General features: G+C 33.1%; 2 protein-coding genes across 2 annotated transcripts; both read left to right on the top strand.

Annotated features, from left to right (window-relative positions):
- The first annotated feature begins 12,601 nt into the window (after positions 1-12,601).
- On the top strand, positions 12,602-16,670 carry LOC141657673 (Golgi apparatus membrane protein-like protein ECHIDNA). Its single transcript, XM_074464976.1, has 6 exons — positions 12,602-12,852; positions 13,997-14,053; positions 14,158-14,361; positions 14,487-14,546; positions 15,478-15,604; positions 16,402-16,670. The coding sequence occupies exons 1-6, from the start codon at positions 12,838-12,840 to the stop codon at positions 16,488-16,490; spliced, it is 552 nt and encodes a 183-aa protein (XP_074321077.1). The 5' UTR covers positions 12,602-12,837; the 3' UTR covers positions 16,491-16,670.
- Positions 16,671-17,460: 790 nt separating this feature from the next.
- Positions 17,461-22,592, top strand: LOC141657672 (AP-3 complex subunit mu). Its single transcript, XM_074464975.1, has 8 exons — positions 17,461-17,792; positions 18,038-18,137; positions 18,385-18,495; positions 19,962-20,051; positions 21,054-21,301; positions 21,450-21,659; positions 21,749-21,956; positions 22,040-22,592. The coding sequence occupies exons 1-8, from the start codon at positions 17,758-17,760 to the stop codon at positions 22,283-22,285; spliced, it is 1,248 nt and encodes a 415-aa protein (XP_074321076.1). The 5' UTR covers positions 17,461-17,757; the 3' UTR covers positions 22,286-22,592.
- Positions 22,593-23,020: the final 428 nt, after the last annotated feature.

Below are 23,020 nucleotides of genomic sequence, written 5' to 3'. Positions count from 1 at the left end.
AGTATTACAGTGTTCCCTCCTCAAAGTTCAACCCATGCATAAAAACAAACATACTAACTCGATCAAGTCACAACAACGCAACTAAGAACTCAATACAAAACCCCAACCTATAAAACATGAACTCTTAACACCAATTCCACTAACTATTCCTACCTCCACAACATGACTCACGATATCTTATCAACTACATCATAGTCTCTCTCGAAACTAACTCCATACACTACCAACTACCATCCACAAACGCTGCTAGCTCCGCTTCACTAACATATTATCCACTAAAAAATCCATTATCAAGACACTCATAAACATCAAACGGAATGTTACAGTTACAATTCAGTTCAGTTTGGTTCAGATCCTATAAGTTCGGTTTAGTTCAGATCTGTTTTAATCCAAAAAATAGGGCCTAAACTGCTAAAATATTAGGTTTTCGTACAATAACAATTCATTTTTGGTGTAATGCATTGGGACGTGCTATTTCCCGCACATCATTTTACTATACTGTACACAAATTTACGTATTTTTCCGATTTTAACCCTCTCATTGCACATCCACAAAGAAGAAAATTGAAACTTGGCTCTTTGCCTTGACCAACCATCTCTACCCCAGCCACTGTTGGTCTGACGGTCAGCGACCGACGACAACCACCACCAATTTATTCCCCCACTAACCCAACAACCTTTGAATCTTCTTGCTCTTCTTCTTCATCATTTTAATCCCCAAATTATCCCTAACCCTAATTCTCCAAACCCAATTACATACAATAATAACTTCAAAGAACAAGCAATCAAACACATAAAACAAGCAGTAATCGAAGACAACGCAATAAACTACGATAAAGCCTTCCCTCGATAACGACGGAGTCGGGTCGAGACCTAGTCCGAGCAAGGTAGACGCCGTCGTCCAGGCCTGGCTCAAGGGAAGGCCGAAGGCTGGTGGCGACGATGATGCGGAGAAGAAGAGACTTAGGATCGGGCTTGATTCGGCGATCGTTAGTGAAAAGCCAAATGTGAAGCGACGGTCGGAATCGGGATTTGGGATTGAGGTCGAGGAGGGCTTGTCGGGGTAGGACTTACGTTCAATTTTTTTCAAAGGTGTGAAATGGGAAGGGCAATTTCGGAAGAATACGAGAATTTGTATAGGATTTAGTAAAGTGATGTGTAGGAAAAAACAATTACGTACATTAAAGACTAATATTTGAGCTGAAAGATATTCATCGTGTCTAAAAGGACACCCCAAAAGTTGTGGTGTATGCAGCAAGTCCAAGTCCAAAACAACTTTTGCAAAAAAAAAAAGGAACGATCAAGTGACAGCAGGTGGAAAACGACAACAAAGTTGGTAGAGGCAGCTGTAATATGTTAGGGAATAAGGTCGGGTTTGTGTTGTGTTTTTGATTCGAGTCATTGTTAGCCGGTTTTACTTTCTCCGTCCTACTCATTTGTTTTTATTGGATAAGTCACGTGGTACACCTGTGGTTTGAACATTTTCACGTGGTTTGAATGTGGGCATGATATCCCTTAACTTTCAAAACAGTGCACCATCTACCCTTAGACTTTAACACTGTCAAATATGCTAACGGCAAAATGTTGAATGAACAATTTTTTTTTTTTTTTTTTTGGGGGGGGGGGATTTAGTTAGAGTAACTAATTTTTTAATTTGTACAACTAACTAATACTTGTACAATATACCCTCAGATTTGAGAATATGCACAACATACCCTTAATACCTGTAATGACTACATCAAACTACTCGTTGGACTTATTGCATTTAAAGGAGTTTGTTGTGTTTAAATGAAGCAAAAAACCGTTGAAAATATTACTAATAACACAGTCATACTAACATGGAATCATCTCATTCAAGATCAACATTAAAAGGAGTGCAATAAGATATAAAAAATTGTCCTAAATGCATAAAAACGAATCAACATAAGGTTATATGGACCTATGACAACATAACCTTCAAGATTATCCTACAAATGTGATGAATGTGAATGCTTTTAATGGTGTAAACAGAAAAATGAAGCCATTAATGATTTTAACGGAGATGAAATTCAACAAATTCATATTGACATATAAGATTTGAAAGAACAAACGAATAATATTTGTGGCTTAAAAAGAGAAGTTGTAGATTTATTTAAAATGTTTCAATTTACTTTAAAAACATTTATAATAATGTACATGTTTTTAATCTATACCAACGTAGATCTCACGCGAACGCGCGGGTTTTCTAGATCGCTTTTATATGGAGAACTTAACAATTAAATTAATAATTGTCTCGTAATAAAAGCTAGAAAAGAGAAAAAGTAGTATTTAACTGTATTTTGAGTTTAACTGTGAAAACAAATTTTAATGCCTCGTAGTAAAAGGTAAAAAAAAAAAAGAGAGAAAATTTTACATTTTTACTACGAATAAAATTGACAGTTTAACTAAGACTTTCTTTTCTAAATAAATTGTTTATGAAAAATAAGATTAAGAATTTAACATAAACAACTTATGATTCTTTGTATCTATATAAAACGTTTCAGTGAAGTGTATCGCTAATTTTTTGTTATAACATATTTAGTAACAAATATAAATGAAAAATATGTAAAACATACACTAATTTAATAATGTAAATAAAATTTGTATAGATACATTTATAACGAAAATGTTTAATAATATGAGTCAAAATATTATGCCTAATTATGAAAGTTTTAGTATTAGAAAATATATTTGGATACATTATGTACTAAGAGAATAACTTCTACAATTAAGGCCCTAAAGTATTTTAGGCGGAAAAATTCCAAGTTTTTCCTATCCCCTATTTAGGTGTTGTTTGGCCAAGCTTTAGAAGTGTTTTTGTAACTGAAAAAGTAGTAGCTAGGCCAAACACTCGAATTTATGGAGTTTTAAAAGAGTAAATTAACAATTACTCCCTTCTATAAACCACTTTTCTAAAATAACTCCCTTATGAAAACATTTTAATAATTTACTCCCATAAAATGTTTTCAGGTCAAAAATTACACCCATTTCGACTTTCCGGTGAAAAATATCGTTTTATGACCGTTTTGCCCCTAGTGTATGCTTTGTTCCTTTGTTCTATCATCATGTCAATCAACTATTCCTCTTATTCATTGAACCACCATTTTCATCACCTACTTCCTCCCCAAATCACGACCATCTACTCTCCTCTACAACACCATCCTCGACATCGGATCACCATTTACGTCACCTAATTCCGCTCACATGCATGTCCAACATTCTTTTTCTGTCACTCAACATCATCAATCCTGCACAGTACATACATTCTTCTTAACCCAGAAAAATTGGGGGGTTAATTTCGCTAATTTTCTGGGTTTGATCAATTGTTTCACATTCAATCTTAACCTAGAAAAATTGTGGGAGTTAATTTTATGGGTTTAATCAATTTTTTATTTCCCAACTCCGAACGCAACAGAAAAAAAGATTGAATGAAACAATTGGATTCTTCCTAACCCAGAAATTAACCCCAATTCTTCATTTCCCAATTGTTTTTGGTCAAAAAGCAAAGAATCATTGGATCTGATTTTCCCTATTTTGTCCATAATCCTACCATTGCCTTCATTGTTAAGCAATGGACGCTTAGATTCGAATTCCAAATTGATGACGGGACGCAGTGCTTGAAAGCAATTACGTTGGATTATTCGAAAAATTGTATATATCCTTTAATTTGAAAAAGCATTTTGCAGTTGGCCCTACTATCAGCAACAAGTTTGTGCCAAGTTACTCGAAATCTGATTGTGGGGCAAGTGTTAGAGTTTGTATGAGGAAGAAGGGTGATACTATACGCAGCAACAAGTATACAAATGTGTTTGTTGTAGGAAGGAGGGTGGTACTATACAAATTGCAAATTACAGGAGAAAAAAATTGGGGAAAAAAATGTTAGAATAGGGATGAATGAAGAAGTGAAGTGAAGAGAATAAATGGGAGAAGACATGAGGGTATAAAAGAGTATAGAGGGGCATTTTCGTCATAAATTTAAGCCTTAAAATCGAAAATTTGAAAACTGACGGAATATGTCACCGGAAAGTCGAAATGGGTGCAATTTTTGACCTGATAATATTTTATGGGAGGAAATTATTAAAAAGTTTTCATAAGGGAGTTATTTTAGAAAAGTGGTTTATAGAAGGGAGTAATTGTTAATTTTACTCGTTTTAAAACTACTTTTAAAAAGTTAAAAGCGGATAATTAACCCCAAAAAATAGAAGTAGGTATTTGCTACTCCTACTTTTCAAAGGTAGTGTCTGGATACATGGAGATAATTCTAATTTCATGAATCTAATTCTGTATATTGAAATGTGGACATTCAATTCCAAATCCAAATCTAAAAAGTTGTTTGGGAACCCCTAAGAATTCAATCTGCAAAATACGAAACGGAAGCATTGAAGTTTGAACGAATGAAGCGCTACGTTAATCGAATTTCTGGAATAATCGCAAGTTTAGACTCTAGATTTTAAGAAAAACAATACAAAATGAATGATGAAAAACCAGAAATCTAAAATTGTTATCGGAAAATCAAAAATAAACCGTGAAACTTGAACTGAGTAAAAAAATGTTTAATGGAATAATGATACAGACGTGTACCTAAAATTGTATGTAAAATTAGTTTTACATCTACCTAGTATAAAAGCCGAGTTCTTTAAAGGACTCTCATTGGCTCTTACATTTTAGGGATGAAAAAAGCCATTTTTTTATGTAGGGACCGCCATTATCTTAGTAGACTTAATTACATTTCTATTGTTTTGTTACTCTTACGGAGTATTTAATTACCGATTAAAAATTTACATCAAACTATATATTATACAATTACTGACATGATATTTTATAAATTTTCGTAAACATAACCTATTACAAGAAGATCTGAAATTTTTCGTAAAAATAAATTAATAAGAGATTTTTTTTCAAATCGAAAGATTATAAACTTTAAATAAATACAAACAAATATAAAAAAAACAAAATATAACATAACCAATATAGTACAAGTAGATTTGAAATTTTTTGTAAAATAATATAAAAATAAGACATTTTTTTCAAATCAAAAAAATATAAATTTTAAAATAAATGCAACGGAATATAATAAGAACCAAATACAAGCTTTGTATCATACTTACATGAAATTTTTCCGATTATTCTCTTTAATTGACCTCAATATTAAAGTCAAATACTTTAAATTTGCAAGAGATCAGGTAGATGAATAAAGAGAGATCAAACAGATGAATAATAAAAAGGTAGCTGATAAAGAGAGAGAGAAAAACGGAGGGTTTGATGTATGTGCGGCGAAGTACACAAATTGATGGAATGAATGAGAGTAAGGGATATATCTAGAGTTGTATTTCAACTATTCTTTTTTCTTTGTTTTTTACGTAAATTTTCTATGACTTATTGGATGTATGAGCCCATGATAGTTATATTTTATTGATTAATAGTCTTTATTAGAATAGCTACTAGGCTTCATGCTCCTTCCGTCTCATTTATCTATTTATCTATACAATTTAATTAAAAGGTTAGATAAAAGCATTAAATTAAATTACACATGGCATTAGTATTAAATTAAAATCCACATGGCTTTAGCATTAAATTAAAATACACATCACAACTCACACATTAATTCCTACACATTTTAGTCTACTACTAAATTTATTTATCTATACTATATAATTAAAAAGCAACTTAACACATTAAATTTTTTGTCATATAGGATTATCATAGTTAAATTCTATTAATTTATATTGGTCAATATTAAGGTTATTTTAGAGTTATTTTGTTAAAACTCTCTATAAGGTTTATCAATATTTTTTTTGAAATCATGATTTAAACCTATACAATATAGTTAAAAGACTACTTAAAAACATTGAATTTTATTGCATGTGACATTTTCATATACAATAATATTAAAAAATTCCTTCAAAATAAAAAATTGGACGACATGTTGAGTGTTTAATTAATGAGATTTTCTATTTTCATAACCATTAAATGTTATTTCATGTGGCATTTTCATAATATCTTAATTTGTAGTATTGATTATCTCACCATTACACGTACACTTTGATCCCTTGATTCTTTTATCCTTTATACAATAATATTAAAAGACTTCTTTCAAAAAAAAAAAAAAATAATTAGAAAGCATATTGGGTACTTAATTTATGAGATTTTTCATTTTTTTTAGCTATGTATGATGTCACCTCACAACCATGTAGAACTAATACACTAACCCTTTCACATAAATATTAAATTTACTAAAATTCTTTACAAAAGTATCATTATATATTTTGTAACATATAAGTTAAAGAAAATTAAAGTATATCATCATTATTCTTAAATTAATTGTGTATATTAAGATCTCTTCTACTACTATACTACCTACGTATGAATAAATTTTAATCAATTCCAACATTAAGACTAATGGAATATCGACATAGTGAAAAGCTTAGAGTCATGAACCATATAAATAATGTCATTAATAATTTGATATAATTAACCCCATTAAGACACTTTAATTTACTCATTTTATTTTTCACTATTAAGGGAATAGGAAGAGACATTCATATGTCTTTATTATAAAGTATGAATTTTTCCTAATTTTTTCCACTAACTCTCATAGATGTTGCTAATATTTTTCTTGATTATTGATCTATCTATTTTATAGCAATTTAGATGTATTTATATTTTTGGTTTTGAATAAGCTATGCATTATTATATGTTAATTTAGGTCGATGAATATACGTTTATCAATAAAAATGCTTTGACTTTTGATATTTTGGCATTCTATTGTTAAATAAATAATTATTCATTTACATGCATGTCTCTTATGAAGTTTTTATGACTTTGCAGATATGAGATACATGATGATAAGACAAACGATGAGTTTGCAGGATGTTTGTTTAGAGAGTCCATTTATATAGTATGTGGACTTTTCTACCCAAAAGCAAATAAAATGTAACATTTTTGATATTTTGGCATTCTATTATTTAAGAAATAATTATTCATTTACATGTCTCTTATGGAGTTTTTATGATTTTGCAGATATGAGATACATGATGATAAGACATATGACAAGTTTACATGTTGTTTGTTAAGATAGTCCATTTTTATTGTAAGTGGACTTTAATTTCTACCCAAAAATAAAATAAAATGTTATATACCTCCTGCATATCCCGAGTATTGCCATTGTCAATCCATTTGGCCCTCCTTTTGTTTAGTGACTTTGGTTTTGTTATTTTGTCAACGATTAATAGATGGCAACTTTTGCTAAGGTTGATTGAATAATAATGTTGAATTCGATTTCATTTTGCAATTAAAACGACCATTATCCCTCACATTTGTGTTCAGATTCTTAATTACAAGGTTTATTGTATCATTAATGAGGTAGCAATTTTTATGTATTGGTAAGTAAAATTAGCCTAAGAAAAACCGAGTTCTTTATTTTCCTATAAACATACAAAACACAAAACAAATAAATCATTTAAATTAAATATTATGAACATTATTAAACATAAACATTACTAATTACTCATACATCATCTTGTAGACATTCAAAAAAATTTAAAGTGGACAACCATTATTATTTGGAGCATTGTGAATTTTGATTCATCTCCATATGATTCTATAAGCAGTTGTTCTACTTTTAATTTTAATGGATAAGTACTTTGATAACAATTACGAATCATATTATTAATTTTGTTGTCGTAAAAATACTCCCTCCATTTTTGATTGAAAAATGTGTTCCCATTTTCTTAGTCTTTTCATTTTTTAGATACTTATTACTCCCTCCAATTTTGAGTATATGACGTTTTGTCTATATGCACAAGAATTAAGATATGTATTTACTCTACTTTTTTTTTTATCTCTCTTCATTTACTTAAAGTATATGTGTAAGACTAAGATTAACCAGGTATGAAGAAGCGTCTGAAGTTATAGTGTAGAAAAATCTGAGGGTGAGTGACTCACCTTAAGACCTTACAGTATTTTGTGTAGAAAAAAACGGGTCTTATTTATTGTGTGGATAAAAACACAATTACTCATATTTTTTGTTTTTGTTTCTTTATACCTATGGACAAAAATGGTAATGTTTTGAGTTACTAAGCAATGATCTCCTTCTACTCTTATAGCGAGTCTTATATCTATTTGTACTACGATTTAAGTGGCAATTTAAATTCATAAATTAAACACGCGGGCATACATTGTAAAAGTACGCTTTGAAATCCCCTTGATCATCTAACTATTATGCCTCTTTGTTATTCTATCCCAATCCAACCATTAAATTCTCTAATAAAATGTTCATTATATCGAGGTTCTCCATCTTCTAATGCAATAAGTTGGGAAGTAGCATAATTTAGAGCAATAAAGCAAGCACTGCAGAATATGTGACAAAAATAATGTCAAAAAACTTCAAATTATATTATTATTAACCAAAATGGAGGGACCAATATAAAACTTATTTAATAAATAAAACAAGAAAAAATATACAATGATTCACACTATAATCAATAGTCAAATTTTAAAAAGCAATTCTTTCTACGGGCCCGTGCTTTTGCACGGGCATTAAAACTAGTTTTTATTAAAATATTTCTCATGTCATGAAAAAAGGTAAATAAATAAATAAGATGGAAATAGTACTAATTTGTATTAATTTGTGTTAAATAAATATGAAAAATAATAATTGTAGACTTACTTTTATGATTGTATGTTACCAAATACACAATCAATACTAGAAATTAAAAGTCACTATATGTATGAAATTATTTGCTTGAAACTAATGTAATAATGTTTTAAATGCCTCTAACTATTGTATTAACTAACATGTTTCGTATGTCATAATCTAAAAATTGATCCGCGCATTTTTTGCACGGGATTAAAGGTAGTACAATGATACAGACGTGTACCTAAAATCAATCCTCTTCCACCTCTTTTTCTCCTCCTCTTCCGATCTCCTCGTCTCTTCAATCTTCCTTTTCTCCTCTTCAATCGTCCTTTTCTCCTCTTCAATCCTCTTCCACCTCTAAGAATTTCATATGGGTTGTTTTTGTATTTGGCTGGATTTGGGAGGAATTGGACTCAATTCCAATTCCAAATGTTTATAGTTCCCAAACACCATAATTGGGCCAATTCTAGAATTGAATTCCATTTCCTTGTTGCCAAACACAACATAAAATTCAAATAATTCATTATTTGCCTTACTTCTTTATTTATGTTGTACCTCCACTTATTTGTCTTTTTTATACAATATTTAGTTCTCTCCTCTTGCATACACCATTAAAGTATCATTGTATGTAAAACTAGTTTTATTACCCATGAAATTCACGGGGCTAGTTATGTTGTCACGGTGGTGGTGTTATACAAGGCCGAATTTGCAATAACACTGGCCCCTACGGACAAAAGGGACACGTAAGGAAAAAAATTATTTACCAATACGTATATTGTCATAATATATTATCAAAATATATTTGTTGTTATGCATATGACCACAAGTTACTAAACTTTTGCCACAGTTTATTATTATTTTGTCACGAACATTGCTACGTGTGTGCTTCTGTTTTTGTTTTTGGTTGTTGGTGCGTGCGTAGTGGAGTCTTATGTTATTTTTTCTATATTTTACTTTGTTATTCTTTTTTTTTTTGGCACGAGATGTGCTTTTTCTTTAATTTTTTTTATATTGTTTTTTTATTTTTCTTTTTATGGATCACATGATGTGTATGATCTTTTATTTTCTATACTTATTATTTTTTATTCTTGCACTATCGTACATTTTTTTTATTGGATATTCTTTTCAGTTATTTTTCTCTCTTCCCTTTTATTTGTCTTTATCTTATTCCAACAATAAACGTGGAACTATAAAATTTAGTATGTATTTTAACTTTGGATTATTGTTTAGTTTATTTGAAAATTAAATAGGCTAAAGTTTAATGTTTATTATATTAGTTATTTGCATTTAATGTTTACAAATTTATTTTTGTTTTCTTTTTTCTTTTCAAAATAAGAAATGATGATGTGGCTTGATAAATTGTTCATAAATAGTTGAATGATGAAATGTTATGCTTTTGATTGTCTTTTTATTATATTTATAGATTATAATTTTAATTTGCTTCCCTCCTCTCACAATATTCGCTGGCATAATTTTGATTTGACAAGGGTGTGTAAAATTAAAAATTGAAGAGTAATCATATAGTTTATGATTGTCGAGTGATTGCATAAATTTTTTAAACGTTAATTTTTATTCAAATGATGAATTTACAAATAACATGGTTAATGAAAACAAAGTATGAAAGTAGTTAGGCCAAACATATAAATTTTATAAGAAACTGATTTTACAAAAGTATGGCCAAATAATCTTAACTTTTCCAAAAAGTAGCTTGTGAATAAACTCCTTTTAAAAAGGAAAAGTTATTTTACACAAGCAAGGCCAAACAACATCTTATTAAAAGAATATGTAAAAACTTTAAATTCTTCCGCCTAAAAATATTTCTTAAAATAAGGTTTGGTTTTTTTTAGCATATTGTATAAGTATGGTGAGCTATAATACACATAATCTTTTAAATTTGAGAAAATTATTGATTACAGCTTTATAAAAACCACTTTTTGAAAATTACAGCATTATATAATTTTTTTTGAAATTACAGCAGCCATATTATCACTTTTCTTTGAAAATTGCACCACAATGACGTTTCCGGTGAATTTTGTCAAAAAATGACCCTTGCTTATTTGTTTGCTTACTTACCCAGATTTTTTTCACTCTATCTATCATTTACCTCTTTCATTTCACCCCAAACACTATCATCTTCCTCACCCATATTCTCTACAAATTTCCCCAAATCTTTCTCTAATTTCTAGTGTAATTAATCCCCATTATCACATAACGACTCCAGATCATGAGTGGCAAAGTTGTGCCATCGTCTGACATTTCTATTTCGAAGAGTAACTATTCGTACACCCAATTTGTTGTTTTTCAATTGATTGAATTGAATTTTAGGGTTTATGTCTAAAATTAGTTTGGGGAAAATTGATGATGAACCCTAGTTATTTTCAATTTGGGAAAAATTGATGATGAAGAATAGTAATTAATTTAAGATAAAAATGAAATAATAAAATTAGAATTCAATTCAATTAAATTGACTAGGGTAGAATTTGAATAAAGGGGGTGAATTAGATTAGTGATATTGTTGAAGAAATGGAGAATTAAAGAGAAGATGAGTTGTGAAATCTAATTTTGGGGATGAACAAGATGGTTATAAGGTTGAAAATAAGGGTATTTTGGTCTTAAAATATGAACTTAAGTCATAAAAATTCAAATTGGCATCAATTTCCCGCCGGAGTTACTGTTTTGATTGTAATTTATGATCAGAAGTAATATTATGGCTGTAATTTTCAAAAAAAATTATATAAGGCTGTAATTTTCAAAAAGTGGTTTTTATAAGGCTGTAATCAACAATTTTCTTTAAATTTATATATTTATGTCATTTAGTATTTCACATTTTATACAAATTTATCTCCAATCTTTTTATGATATAAAAAGGAATTCATTTTTTTTGTTTAAAAAATCATAAGATAAAATTCATTGATTTCTAATGATAAAAAGTTGCGGCTAAAAATATATTACCAGTAAAACTTTATAAAATTACATTATTAATCTCTCGGTAAAAGAAAAACTTTCATTGCGATACTCATTTCATGCTTGATAAGATTTTGATTTTGAATTTTCAAATCAAAATATAATGATAAGAAACGTACACTAAAATGGTAAAGCTCTATGTATACCGTGCATACAGTGCACGAGATCTAAATTAGTTCTTTTAGTAAGAGAGGATGCAGGTTGAAAAAATATTATCCTCTTTCGAATGTTATAGAATTTTTTATTGTATGGGATTAATCAACATGACCCAGTGATAAATATGATGTAATGGAACCCAAAGCGCAACATAGAGTAATTAATTTAGGCGGGAAAACTTTAGAATCTCTTATTCTTTTAGTATAAGGGGGATTATAGTGAAGTAAGTGTACTAGCAGTGTGATGTAAAAAATGAAGAGTTGTGTGCGCTTATAACTACTTTTAAGTATTATAAGATTGTTAGAGCAATAGCAATAGCAATAACAATAGTAGTTCTTAGCATTAAGATTGTTACCAAGTTTATAAATATTGGAAAATGTACAACCAATAAATATAACTTTGTAAAATGTGTGAAACCATTAAACATTATTCATTTTATAGTTTTTTTTTTTTTTTTTTTTTTTTGCATCTAAGAACTTTATGAGAGGTATAATGGTATATTGTGCATATCATCAAACATGAGGAGTTTTTTGTGCAAGTATTAGTTAGTTGTACAACTTCAAAAATTAGTTAAAATTAGTTACTCTAACTAATTTACCAAAAAAATTTTATTGTTCATCCAACATTTTGTCGTTAGTATATTTTACGCGGTTAAGGCTTAAAGGTAATGGTGCACTGTTTTGAAAATTTAAGGGTACCATAACTACATTTCTAAAAAAATGGGTATCCTACGTGAAAATGTTCAAAACACAGGAATACCACATGAATTATTCGTTACGAGGAATAATTTAATAAAAATTGATTTGGGTCAACATACTCCCTGCTCATAGTAATCCAACACAGACTACATAGTCCACAGTCACTCAGCCCAACCCATGAATCTCGCATCAAGTCCATTGTAATTCCGAATCCGAGTCAACCCTCACCGGGTCGGGTTCCCGGTTAGTTCACCACACAACACATCACAAAAACAAGAGAGAGAAACAAACAAAGAAAGAAACACCAGTCAAGAGAGAGAAAGTTCAACGAAGCTCTCTACTTCTTCTTTACAACTTCATCACCATGGATCCAAATCAAGTAACTTCTCTCATTACATTAATTCGATTTTATATTCTATTTCTTCATGTTTTCTCATTGATTTTGATCTGATTCTTGTATATTTTTGTTGTACTATCTTGTTTACGATTGATCATAAAATCGCCGCCGCATTTGTAATAATGCATTGATTTTAACAATAGTAATTTGAATTTGTTGACTTATTTTGCTTGATTTGAGGTTTTAATTTGTTATAATGGCGATTTATACTTTGATTAGCTCAAAAATTGGGTAGAAGTTGATGAATCAATGTTCGATGCCGTCGCCTATGGAGTGATTCACATATTATTGACAGATTTTGCTGGATTTGATGCTTTAGTTGTTGTCAGATGAATTTCTCATTTTGTTAGTGATTCATACTTTTATTAGCTTAAGCTTAAGTTAAAGCCGATTAATCAACGCTCAATGCGATCGCTACCTGGAATGTAGGTCATTAAGGTTCAAAAGCTTCGTTAAAAATACTCAAAAGTTGTAAGTTGTGTTTGGGGGCCTGGGAGAGTTATTGTGAAGCTACTAAGAATCACTTGCCACGAGGTCAATGATTAATTTGGTAATTAATCAGCAATTCAAAGTTATTTACTTGCCTTGCTATTGTTTCTTCAATTTATGGTAACAGAAAATTTCAGCCGGTTTTCCAAATTTAATCCGACCCCAATTTGGATGATTAGGTGGAATTTGAAGGATTCCAAAAACTTGGGGAACATACATAAAAACTTCTATTGTTATTGATCAAAGTATCATTTTGTTTGGATAGTTCTTTTAAGTTCATAGTCAGAATGCGAGCTCAGAAGTTATGGCCAATTGGGAGGGATGGAGGGACGGGTGTCTTAGGCCATTTGTATGTCTGAAACTAACCACCAACATTTGTATTGGATTCATGGTCATATGGAGACTGGAGTCCATTGTTAAAATGCCTAATTCAGCGACGTTGTCCTTGTTGGTTTGTTTTTGGTTTATGTTCATGTATATTGAAAGTGTGAAACGTCTTCGTTCTTAAGTTTCATGTAGTTATGGCTCTAAATTTAGAGTTTTATTGTCCTTCATTTCTCAACTATGATTAATGATCTTCTATTTTGGAACATTTATATCATCAAAGATTAATGTAATGATGTTTTTCAATTTGCAGCCGCCTACTGAAAACTATTCGAACCCCAATACTTGTTTCTTCCATGTACTTTTCAAGGTATGCTATTCGTTAAACTATGGCACCAGTAGAGTCTCTTGATTAAGTTTTCTGATGTGATTAGTTTACTATGTGATCTCTTGAGTTTTTTTCTTACATTGCAGGGAGGAGCTTTGGCATTTTACATTCTCTCAGCACTTTTCATAGATAACTTTGTGATTATCTTCGTGGTCACTGTTTTCCTAGCAGCTCTTGATTTTTGGGTCGTCAAGAATGTCAGTGGGCGCATCTTAGTTGGTTTGAGGTGGTGGAATGAGATCAATGACCTGGGTGAAAGTGTGTGGAAATTCGAATCACTTGATCAAGAGGTTAGAATGTGATTATTGTTGTTTAGATAATTGTTTGATATTTAACAATCTTTCTCAGTTTGTTTTGATCAACGACACGACCATTACTACTGCCGATTACTGATTTCGTCTTTTGTGTTCACTAGTCTTTGGCTCGCATGAACAAGAAGGATTCCTGGTTGTTCTGGTGGAGTCTTTATCTCACCGTAAGCATATCCAATTTTACTCGATTCTATCTGAAATATATTGTTGCTGTTGTTTACGCCTTTAAGTTTTGTAACCATCGCATAATTTCTGCAATGTGTCAGTTTCCCCATTTTAAGCCATCCAAACTAAATGTCGTCGTTTTGTTAATCATGGCATCTTAATGCCATGCTAATAATTCTTTCACGTTGACATGATGTTACAGACTTGTACTCCCTCTGTCCCGGTCATTTGTTGTCCTTTTCCATTTTGGGCTGTCTCAGTCATGTGTTGTCCTTTCTATTTTAAGAATGAATTTGATGAGTAATTTGGTCATTCACATTCAATTTATTCCACATGTCATTTAGTAATTGGCCCATTCCCCCTTTCCTTGGTCTTTGTGCCAAAACCAAAGGACAACAAATGACCGGGACGGAGGGAGTATTTAAATACAGGGGGGTGTTTGTAGTAACATATATATGTACATAGTTTTTTAAATGATACTTCCTCCGTTGTACTGTCGTAGAAATACCTTCCAAAATAGTATGAAATTGTATGATTAAGACATAACTACACATCTTAAATGAAAATACTTGTTTCAAGGTAATAAAGATATCGTGGGGCAAGTGAGGGCCATTTATGTACTAGTAGCAAAATTTTATTGGACAGTATTGAATAGTACCTTCAGAATGTAAAAAATACGGAATAATGCAAATAATTTTTGAAACAAGCAAATAGTGGAAAATGGAAGGTATTTGGAGACTGAGGGAATACTCTCTAACAATCCAATCTAGCCTGTACATATAATGTTCCTTTTTTATCGAAAGTGTACATGTTATGTTTGTTGTTGCAACCTCTCTGCTTTCTTATGTGGACTAGTGGCATGATGCTTGATTGAGTATGCAGTATGCTTATAGTCTAGTTTCATAATTCAATGTATTGTCTCCTTTGTAGGCTGCTGCATGGATCATTCTCGCAGTATTTTCACTGATACGGTTTCAAGCAGACTATCTTCTTGTCGTAGCCGTTTGTTTGTCACTCAGCCTTGCTAACATTGTTGGGTTTACGAAGTGCCGCAAAGGTGTGCTTCTCTGCCTGTTTCTTTTACTATCTATGAGCTATTTGACTCCGTGCATTAGATTCACTTTTTCGGTCTTTTGGCCACAATAGTCAGTAACATTGAAAGGGGATGGGGGGAGGGCATTGTCAAGTATGTCGACTTTTCCCACATTGGCTATCTCTGATTTTGTGTATCTGTTAGGTACGTAGTAAAACATTGTTCATAACTTGGGATGACTTTGAATTTCTTCATAAGAAAAAATCATCATAGTTTTAGATATGGGTGCTTCTTTCGTTCGTGTTGGTAAGAATGCCGATTTGATTGTGTTTCTCATTTGCTAGTGGAAAGTGGAAACTAATTCGTTCTAGGAGAGAGAGAGAGAGATGTAGGATTGTTGGCCCTTGTTGGTTGGCCGGATAATGGATATGTGAGAATGCTTTTCATGTGGATGCTCCTTCCCTTTTTGCTGAGGGCGGGGGTAGTCTTAACTCTCATGGCAGCGGAAAGAATCTACTGGAGTAAATATCTAAGTTTGTATGTGTAATATTAGATTTTCTTTTTTCAATCAACACAAAACATCCCTTGAAAAGGAGACGCTGGATAATTCAGGGAATGCATTATAGGTACTTTTGATTAGAATTATTTTATCGTCCTAATTAACCAACATGAGAAACTCTTTGACGAAGGTGTGGATGTTTCTGCTTAGATCGTTGCAAAGGGAGTTGAAATGGGCTGTGATATTATTTTACAGCATTATTTCCCAGATATAGGACCTCCATTGTTTTACCAAGGGGTATTAATTCCTTGTTTACTTGCAGATGCTAAGAAGCAGTTTCAACAATTTGCAACACAAACGATAGCATCTCAGTTTTCGTCCACACTACAATCAGCTTTCAGTGTCGTGTGACTAAAATAGGATACTCGTTATCTGGTGGAAGATGTTCAAAGCTGAACTAAATTCATTTCGGTGTTGTTTTTTTGTAAAGTTGTGGCTCAAACTTCCTATGTAGCTAATGATTTGTATAAACAACTGAATATAGGGTAAACAAAACTTGAATTTGCGACGTTATCTGAAACTGTTCTTCAATCTCCATCCCCCGAAGAGCACCATTTTAGTTTTCATGTGAAGTGGTCGGAGATCATGGAATTTAACCGGAAATCAACCAACACCGAGCACAATGGATGAAAGTATTCTTGGAATGCTTCTTTCTTTTCGTGTTCATGTGATGTTGATTAAAAACCAACTTCTGGGGTTGTACCTTACTACTTTTACCTATTGTATTGTTTGAACGTGCCAAGATTTCATCTCTCTCCCTCAAATAAGTTTTATAACTGTTGGGACGAGTAGTTCAATGTAGGAACTGTGCTCGTTAAATTATCAAGTTCACATGAATCAATTGCCTATCTCAAATTCTCAATGTTAGTTCTTCAGCAAATGTATTTCATCGTTGCCTCAAAAAGTCTACGGAGTACTATAATTTTAGATATTCTTACATTCAAAAAGTCCAATAAGCGTCAACAAAACGTTTCTTAAACCAGATCCACTTAACATGCGAGTTCATCATGACTCGGTCACATAATCTTCTGAATTGTACTTAAATCGATAAAAAAAATTGTTTGTTATACTAAACCCGCAATTCCAAATTCACTACAACCCACTCATTGTAACACAATTCAAATGCACTTTATAATCGCGAAGAGACTCTTGTGTACATCATATGCTCATCGACATCATACAACCAAACTACCGAGAAAAGTTAAAATTGCCTGGAATTTCCGTTGGTGAAAAATCAAAATCCGAACAAAAAATCCGTATCTTTTTTTATTAAGATGTACAATAACATTATTATACCGGTCATTCGTGATTTCGGTCTACTGAAATGTTTTTATTCTTTTGGATAACCGAAAAGCTTTTCATTATCACGTCCCACTTCTCCGAGAGCAAGTTTCCCTTGTGACGGGCATATCCGTCACAAGTACCAAGTAGAGTAAATAAGACAAAAGCACGGCAAGTCGGCAACTAATTAACAAAAACCCGATACAGCAACCTTAACTCACCTGGTTACAAACTTACTGTAGATCTCCATTCCACTCTTCAACTCCTAAAAACATCAAAACTTTCAACACTTTTACATCAATTGCTGACTCTTAATCCCTGCAAACTATTGTAAACGATGTTGCAATGCATATTCATCTTATCAGATGCCGGGTAATTTCTGCACTTTTACCATCTTAATTCCCTCTTTATTAATGTTCTTAATTTTATTTCTGTTTATACTTCGAATTCTATAAAGTTTGCATCTTTCTCAATTTCTGTGTATCTTAGTTGGATTTCTTGACTGCCCATATGACAAAATTAATGAATTAATGATGTAGAATTATGTTAGATGAAAAAACCGATTTGTTTAATTGCATGTGAATTTGTGATCAATTTTTGGGGAATGATTTTTATAGGGAGGTTATGTTGGAGAAACAGCTAGCCGGTCACCGGGTTGATCGGTCCATATGTGATTGGTTCTGGGATCAAGTCATTGCTCAAGGTGATTCTTCCAAGGTACCCTCTTTTTTTTTTGGTTATCCTAACAATAGCTAAAACCCTACCTTGGTACTGTCATTGAGGCGCGATATATAGAGGAAGTCAGATGTACGCAATCTTACCCCTCACTTGCGAACACGATTGCCTATTTGGGATCAATGGGCAGTGTCTTTGTTTTAACTGTTTGTTGTCAATTCAAGTTTAAGCCTTTTTAGTAGTCTCCTAGCTCATCATTGAATTGGTTGCCTGCTTACATTTTGTCTAGTTGCCACCAGTAGTCGCATCACCGACACATTATATTTTCCACATTGCTCGTGATGGGATCATATTCTTAGCTTGTGCCCAAGTTGAAATGCCTCCTTTGATGGCAATTGAGGTGAGTTTATCTACTTCTTGCTTGATAATTCTTTTGTTGCTATATTTCTGCTTTATGTAGACCTGTTTGCTAATCATCAATTGACCTTGTTCTTGAAATTAATGGATATAATGTGTAGGGAAGGTGATAATCTGTTGTCTTTAGTGGAAAGGCACTTTCAGTCAATGTGATCTTTTTGTATTCTCAAAGCAGGTCTCCTTTACGACCATCCTTTGGGAATTTATGGCTTTAGGGTGTGTTTGGATGAAGGGATTTGGAGGGAAATGAACGGGAGGGAGAGTAGGGGATTTAAAATCCCTTGTTTGGATAGCATATAAGGGTGGAGGGAAATGGAGGGGGAGGGATTCATTTTCCCTCCTCCAAGGCAAATCAAAATCCCTCAACCATAGGAAAAATTTGGAGGAAATTGTATCCAAACATCCACTTCCCCTTCCCTCCTTCCCCCTCCCTTCCCTTTCCCTCCCATTTGGTATCCAAATAAGGCCGCTCTTCATTTCCCTCCACCCTTATTTGCTATCCAAACAAGGATTTTAAATCCTCTACTCTCCCTCCCTTCCCTTTCCCTCCAAATCCTTCCATCCAAACAAACCCTTAAGGCCTTGTTTGGTTAAGGGGATTTGGAGGGAAAGGAAAGGGAGGGATACAGAATCCCTTGTTTGAATAACAAATGGGGTAGGATGGAAATGGAGGGGAAGGGATTTGGAGGGATCCATTTTCCCTCCTCCAAGCCTAATAAAAATTCTTCCACCGTAGGAAAGATTTGGAGGGAAAACTCCACCTCTCCATTCCCCCTCCCCTCCCTTTCCTTCCCCTTCCCTCCCCTCTCTTTCCCCTCCCCTCCCCTCCATCCCCCTCCCCTTCCTTTCCCTCCACTTTGCTATCCAAACACACCCTTGATCTTTTTATGAAGAATTTTGTTTTAGACAACATTCCTAGAGTAAATTATTAAATAAACGTAAACAAGCTAGTGGCAAATCAAGAGTGCTAGTTTTGTATTGTAACTTGTAAGTTTGTCGATGTTTTCTGGTATTTATACGTAGGCTGCCTAGCCCAGGCACAGTTCTTAACTTCAATATCATGTTCAACCTTCCAACTAAGAACGCTTCTTTGTAGTGGTATTTTCAGAATGCTCCTCCTTTTTATTCTCTTTTCCTTTTTCCAGTTGCTCATTTTGCTTGTTAATAATGTATTTTATTTATGCTCACCATACAGGCTAAAAAATAATGAGATAGGCATAGTCTCCCTTGAAAGTCCTCTTTGACGTCCGTTCTCATATCTTCTGCTCTATTTTTCAAAAATATACGGACAATCGAACACCCCTCCTCCCTTTTTAAGTTGTCATATGAAACTACTTAAGTTGTACTTCTTATGTACCCTGGCTGAAGAGCTTTGTTTATCTCATGGAATTATCTGAATAAATATCAAATTATCGATATGTTTTTCACGTTTGAACGCCCTTCTTTCAGTTTCTTTGCAGGGCGGCTGACGTACTTTCGGATTATCTCGGAGGACTCAATGAAGACGTTATAAAAGACAACTTCGTTATTGTTTATGAGGTAGTTTTGTTAATCTTTTCTTCTGCCTTTCCTTCGCTTGTAAATGGCAGATTGCAGTATGCAGTGACTGATTAATATCTATTCTTTAGCTGATTGGACTGGAACGCTGCTGTGTTGTTAGTTGCATTATGCAACAGAATTTTAATGACCAATTGACTTTTGACATTGTTCTTCACTACTACTACTTCACGACTGTACACCGAAGAATTATGACAATTACAGCAAATACTAAAATCTACTTGTCATAAATCTACTTTAGTGACACGATAACAGTCACAAACTCATGATACTCTGCTTGTCATAAATTACTAGATATCACAACAGTGTGACAGAAGTTTTTGAGATTTTCTCTAAGAGGAACTTTTCTCTCATACTGGCAATCTAGTACTTGGTTTAGGGTCGCTCATTATGGTCTACATAGTGAAATCAGCCTCTGACATAAATGTAGAGGGTATCTACTCAACACAAGTTCTTGTGTACAACGACCTTACATTTTACTAACATACCACGTTTAAAAAACTTTGAATATTGGAGGGCTAATTTTGTCTTTAGTTAATGGTTTTTTAATATTTTAGTGCTTACAGGAGACCTGCTCATAATCCAGAATTTCCAATGGAGCCAAAGACTTATTACTCTTTGGTCATGGATTATAATGGAATAAATCAAAATGGCTCACTAAAGTGGTTGCGCTTCTTTCTTTTGTGAAGTAGCGGTCCTTCGATGCAGTTCTCGACGCAATTTCATCTTGGGTCATTCGGAAACAGCCTCTTTGTGTTGCTAACACAAGGGTAAGGCTGCGTACATCCGACCCCCCCTTACCCCGCAATTTGCGGGAGCCATTGAGGCACTGGGGTAATGTTGTTGTTGTTGTTGTACAGGAGACCTGCTCATTTTTCCAATAACCATCCTTCCCTTGATATGCACGCACGTTGTGTTCTAGGGTTGTTTATAAGGAATTTCTTTGCAGCATATCTGAAAGTGACTCCAGTTTGCATGTTACAGCTTCTTGATGAGATGATAGATAATGGTTTCCCTCTGACAACAGAACCAAACATTCTGAGAGAGATGATAGCTGCACCAAATATCGTTAGCAAAGTACTGAGTGTTGTGACTGGTAATAGTTCCAATGTTAACAGCACTCTCCCAGGTGCAACTGCATCCTGTGTGCCCTGGAGAACAACGGGACTTAAGCATTCTGGTAATGAAGTTCATGTTGATCTTGTTGAAGAGATAGATGCCATCATAAACAGGTTGGTATCTTCATCTGACTTCATCGTTGTTCGTTGTTGCCGGTTAACATTATCTTGTTGAAGAGATAGATGCCATCATAAACTGAGTCGGCTTACTGTGTCAGCTAGTAACTTACTGATTCACCATAACTTTCCTGATGCTGTTCAGGGATGGACAACTTGTAAAGTGTGAAGTTTATGGAGAAGTGCAAGTAAATTCCAATCTGTCAGGTGTTCCTGACTTAACATTATCATTTGCAAATCCCCAAATCTTAAACGATGTAAGATTCCATCCTTGTGTTCGGTTCAGACCATGGGAGTCCCATCAAATCCTATCGTTTGTGCCACCTAATGGAGAATTCAAGCTTATGAGTTACAGGTATGGTTAAAGAAGCTCACATGTAGTTTCGAAGTTCAAACGTACGATGCTTAGTTTTCTAAAACATGCCTCTGATATTGTATTTGTAGGGTTAAAAAGTTGAAGAATACTCCAATATATGTAAAACCACAGTTAAGTTCAGATGCTGGTACATGTCGTATCAGTGTGTTGGTTGGAATAAGGCATGATCCCGGAAAGACAATTGACTCTTTAGTAGTTAAGTTTCAATTGCCTCCTTGTATCGTATCGGCCGACATGACTGCAAATCACGGAACAGTAAACATACTTGTTGACAGGGTATGCCCATTCGTGCTTAATCCAGTACCATGTTAACATCTCTTTGATTGACCTTGTTAATTGACGTCGTATGTAATTTCCAGACTTGCTCTTGGACCATTGGGAAGATACCAAAGGACAAAACCCCTTCAATGACGGGGACTATGTCGCTTGTAGCAGGGATGGAAAAGCTTCGTGTGTTCCCGACCTTTCAAGCTGAGTTCAAGATAATGGGTGTTGCCCTCTCAGGCCTGCAAATAGATAAGCTTGAAGTAAAAAACATCCCAAATCGGCCATTCAAGGGATTTAGAGCTCTGACTCGAGCAGGTGAGTATCAAGTAAGGTCGTAATCCAGACGGTTTGAGGACCTTGATAGTTTACAACTGCTTTGGGCCTTTGCTTTTGGAGCGAGTCATGTATGAGACAATCTATCAAACCCAAATTCTTATATATTTCTCATTTAATTCGAGGTTAATGGGTTGGACTCACATATAAGATTTAGGAGTACAAGTATTTGTGTTGCTTTTAAGGTTGTGCTTGAAATTGGAGTCCTTTTCTGCTCATTCGCCTCATTGTTTATAGGATCAACGAATCAGGGTCGCCTGTCACACTTTGCGCCTTTGTGGTTTTTGGCCATCATACTTCATGTTTTCTTCATGTTTTCTCTTGATTCTACTTTTTGTTGTTTCTCACCTCGCTTTAGCGCCGATTTTTTGTATTACTATAAATAAGAAAGGAGGATTCATATAAGTTGAAGGTAAGTTATGAGGGTAATCATGTTCATAGATCCCTAAAATGACCCGGCCCAGGCTCAAGCAGGTATATCTGCCACTATGCCATGTTTTGTGGTGCAAAAAAAAAAAAAAACAATATTTTTTTTTGACAAGTTTTTAAATAATTAATTAATACATAAAAAATTAGTGAAGAAAATTAATACAAGTAAATTATAAATATAGTAGAAAATCAACAATACATACGGAATACAAAATAACTCATTCTGCTCATTCCTGAATTGAATCGAACATAGGATATTAGAATCGATATTTAAACTAAACACCCCTATTAGTTATTCCGTTTTTCCTAAA

Source organism: Silene latifolia, chromosome 5, assembly GCF_048544455.1.
Source record: "Silene latifolia isolate original U9 population chromosome 5, ASM4854445v1, whole genome shotgun sequence".
Classification (NCBI taxonomy): Eukaryota; Viridiplantae; Streptophyta; class Magnoliopsida; order Caryophyllales; family Caryophyllaceae; genus Silene; species Silene latifolia.
Note: the sequence above shows the minus strand (reverse complement) of the source record. Positions and strands in the feature narration are given on the sequence as shown.

Bases quoted from the DNA above. Each gene is read 5' to 3' on its own strand.
- LOC141657673 (XM_074464976.1), top strand. The intron at 14,362-14,486 runs GTTAGAATGTGA...TGTGTTCACTAG, and splicing joins TCGAATCACTTGATCAAGAG to TCTTTGGCTCGCATGAACAA. The intron at 15,605-16,401 runs GTGTGCTTCTCT...GTTTACTTGCAG, and splicing joins GTTTACGAAGTGCCGCAAAG to ATGCTAAGAAGCAGTTTCAA.
- LOC141657672 (XM_074464975.1), top strand. From the start codon at position 17,758: ATGTTGCAATGCATATTCATCTTATCAGATGCCGG. The intron at 21,660-21,748 runs GTATGGTTAAAG...TTGTATTTGTAG, and splicing joins TTCAAGCTTATGAGTTACAG to GGTTAAAAAGTTGAAGAATA. The intron at 21,957-22,039 runs GTATGCCCATTC...TGTAATTTCCAG, and splicing joins TAAACATACTTGTTGACAGG to ACTTGCTCTTGGACCATTGG.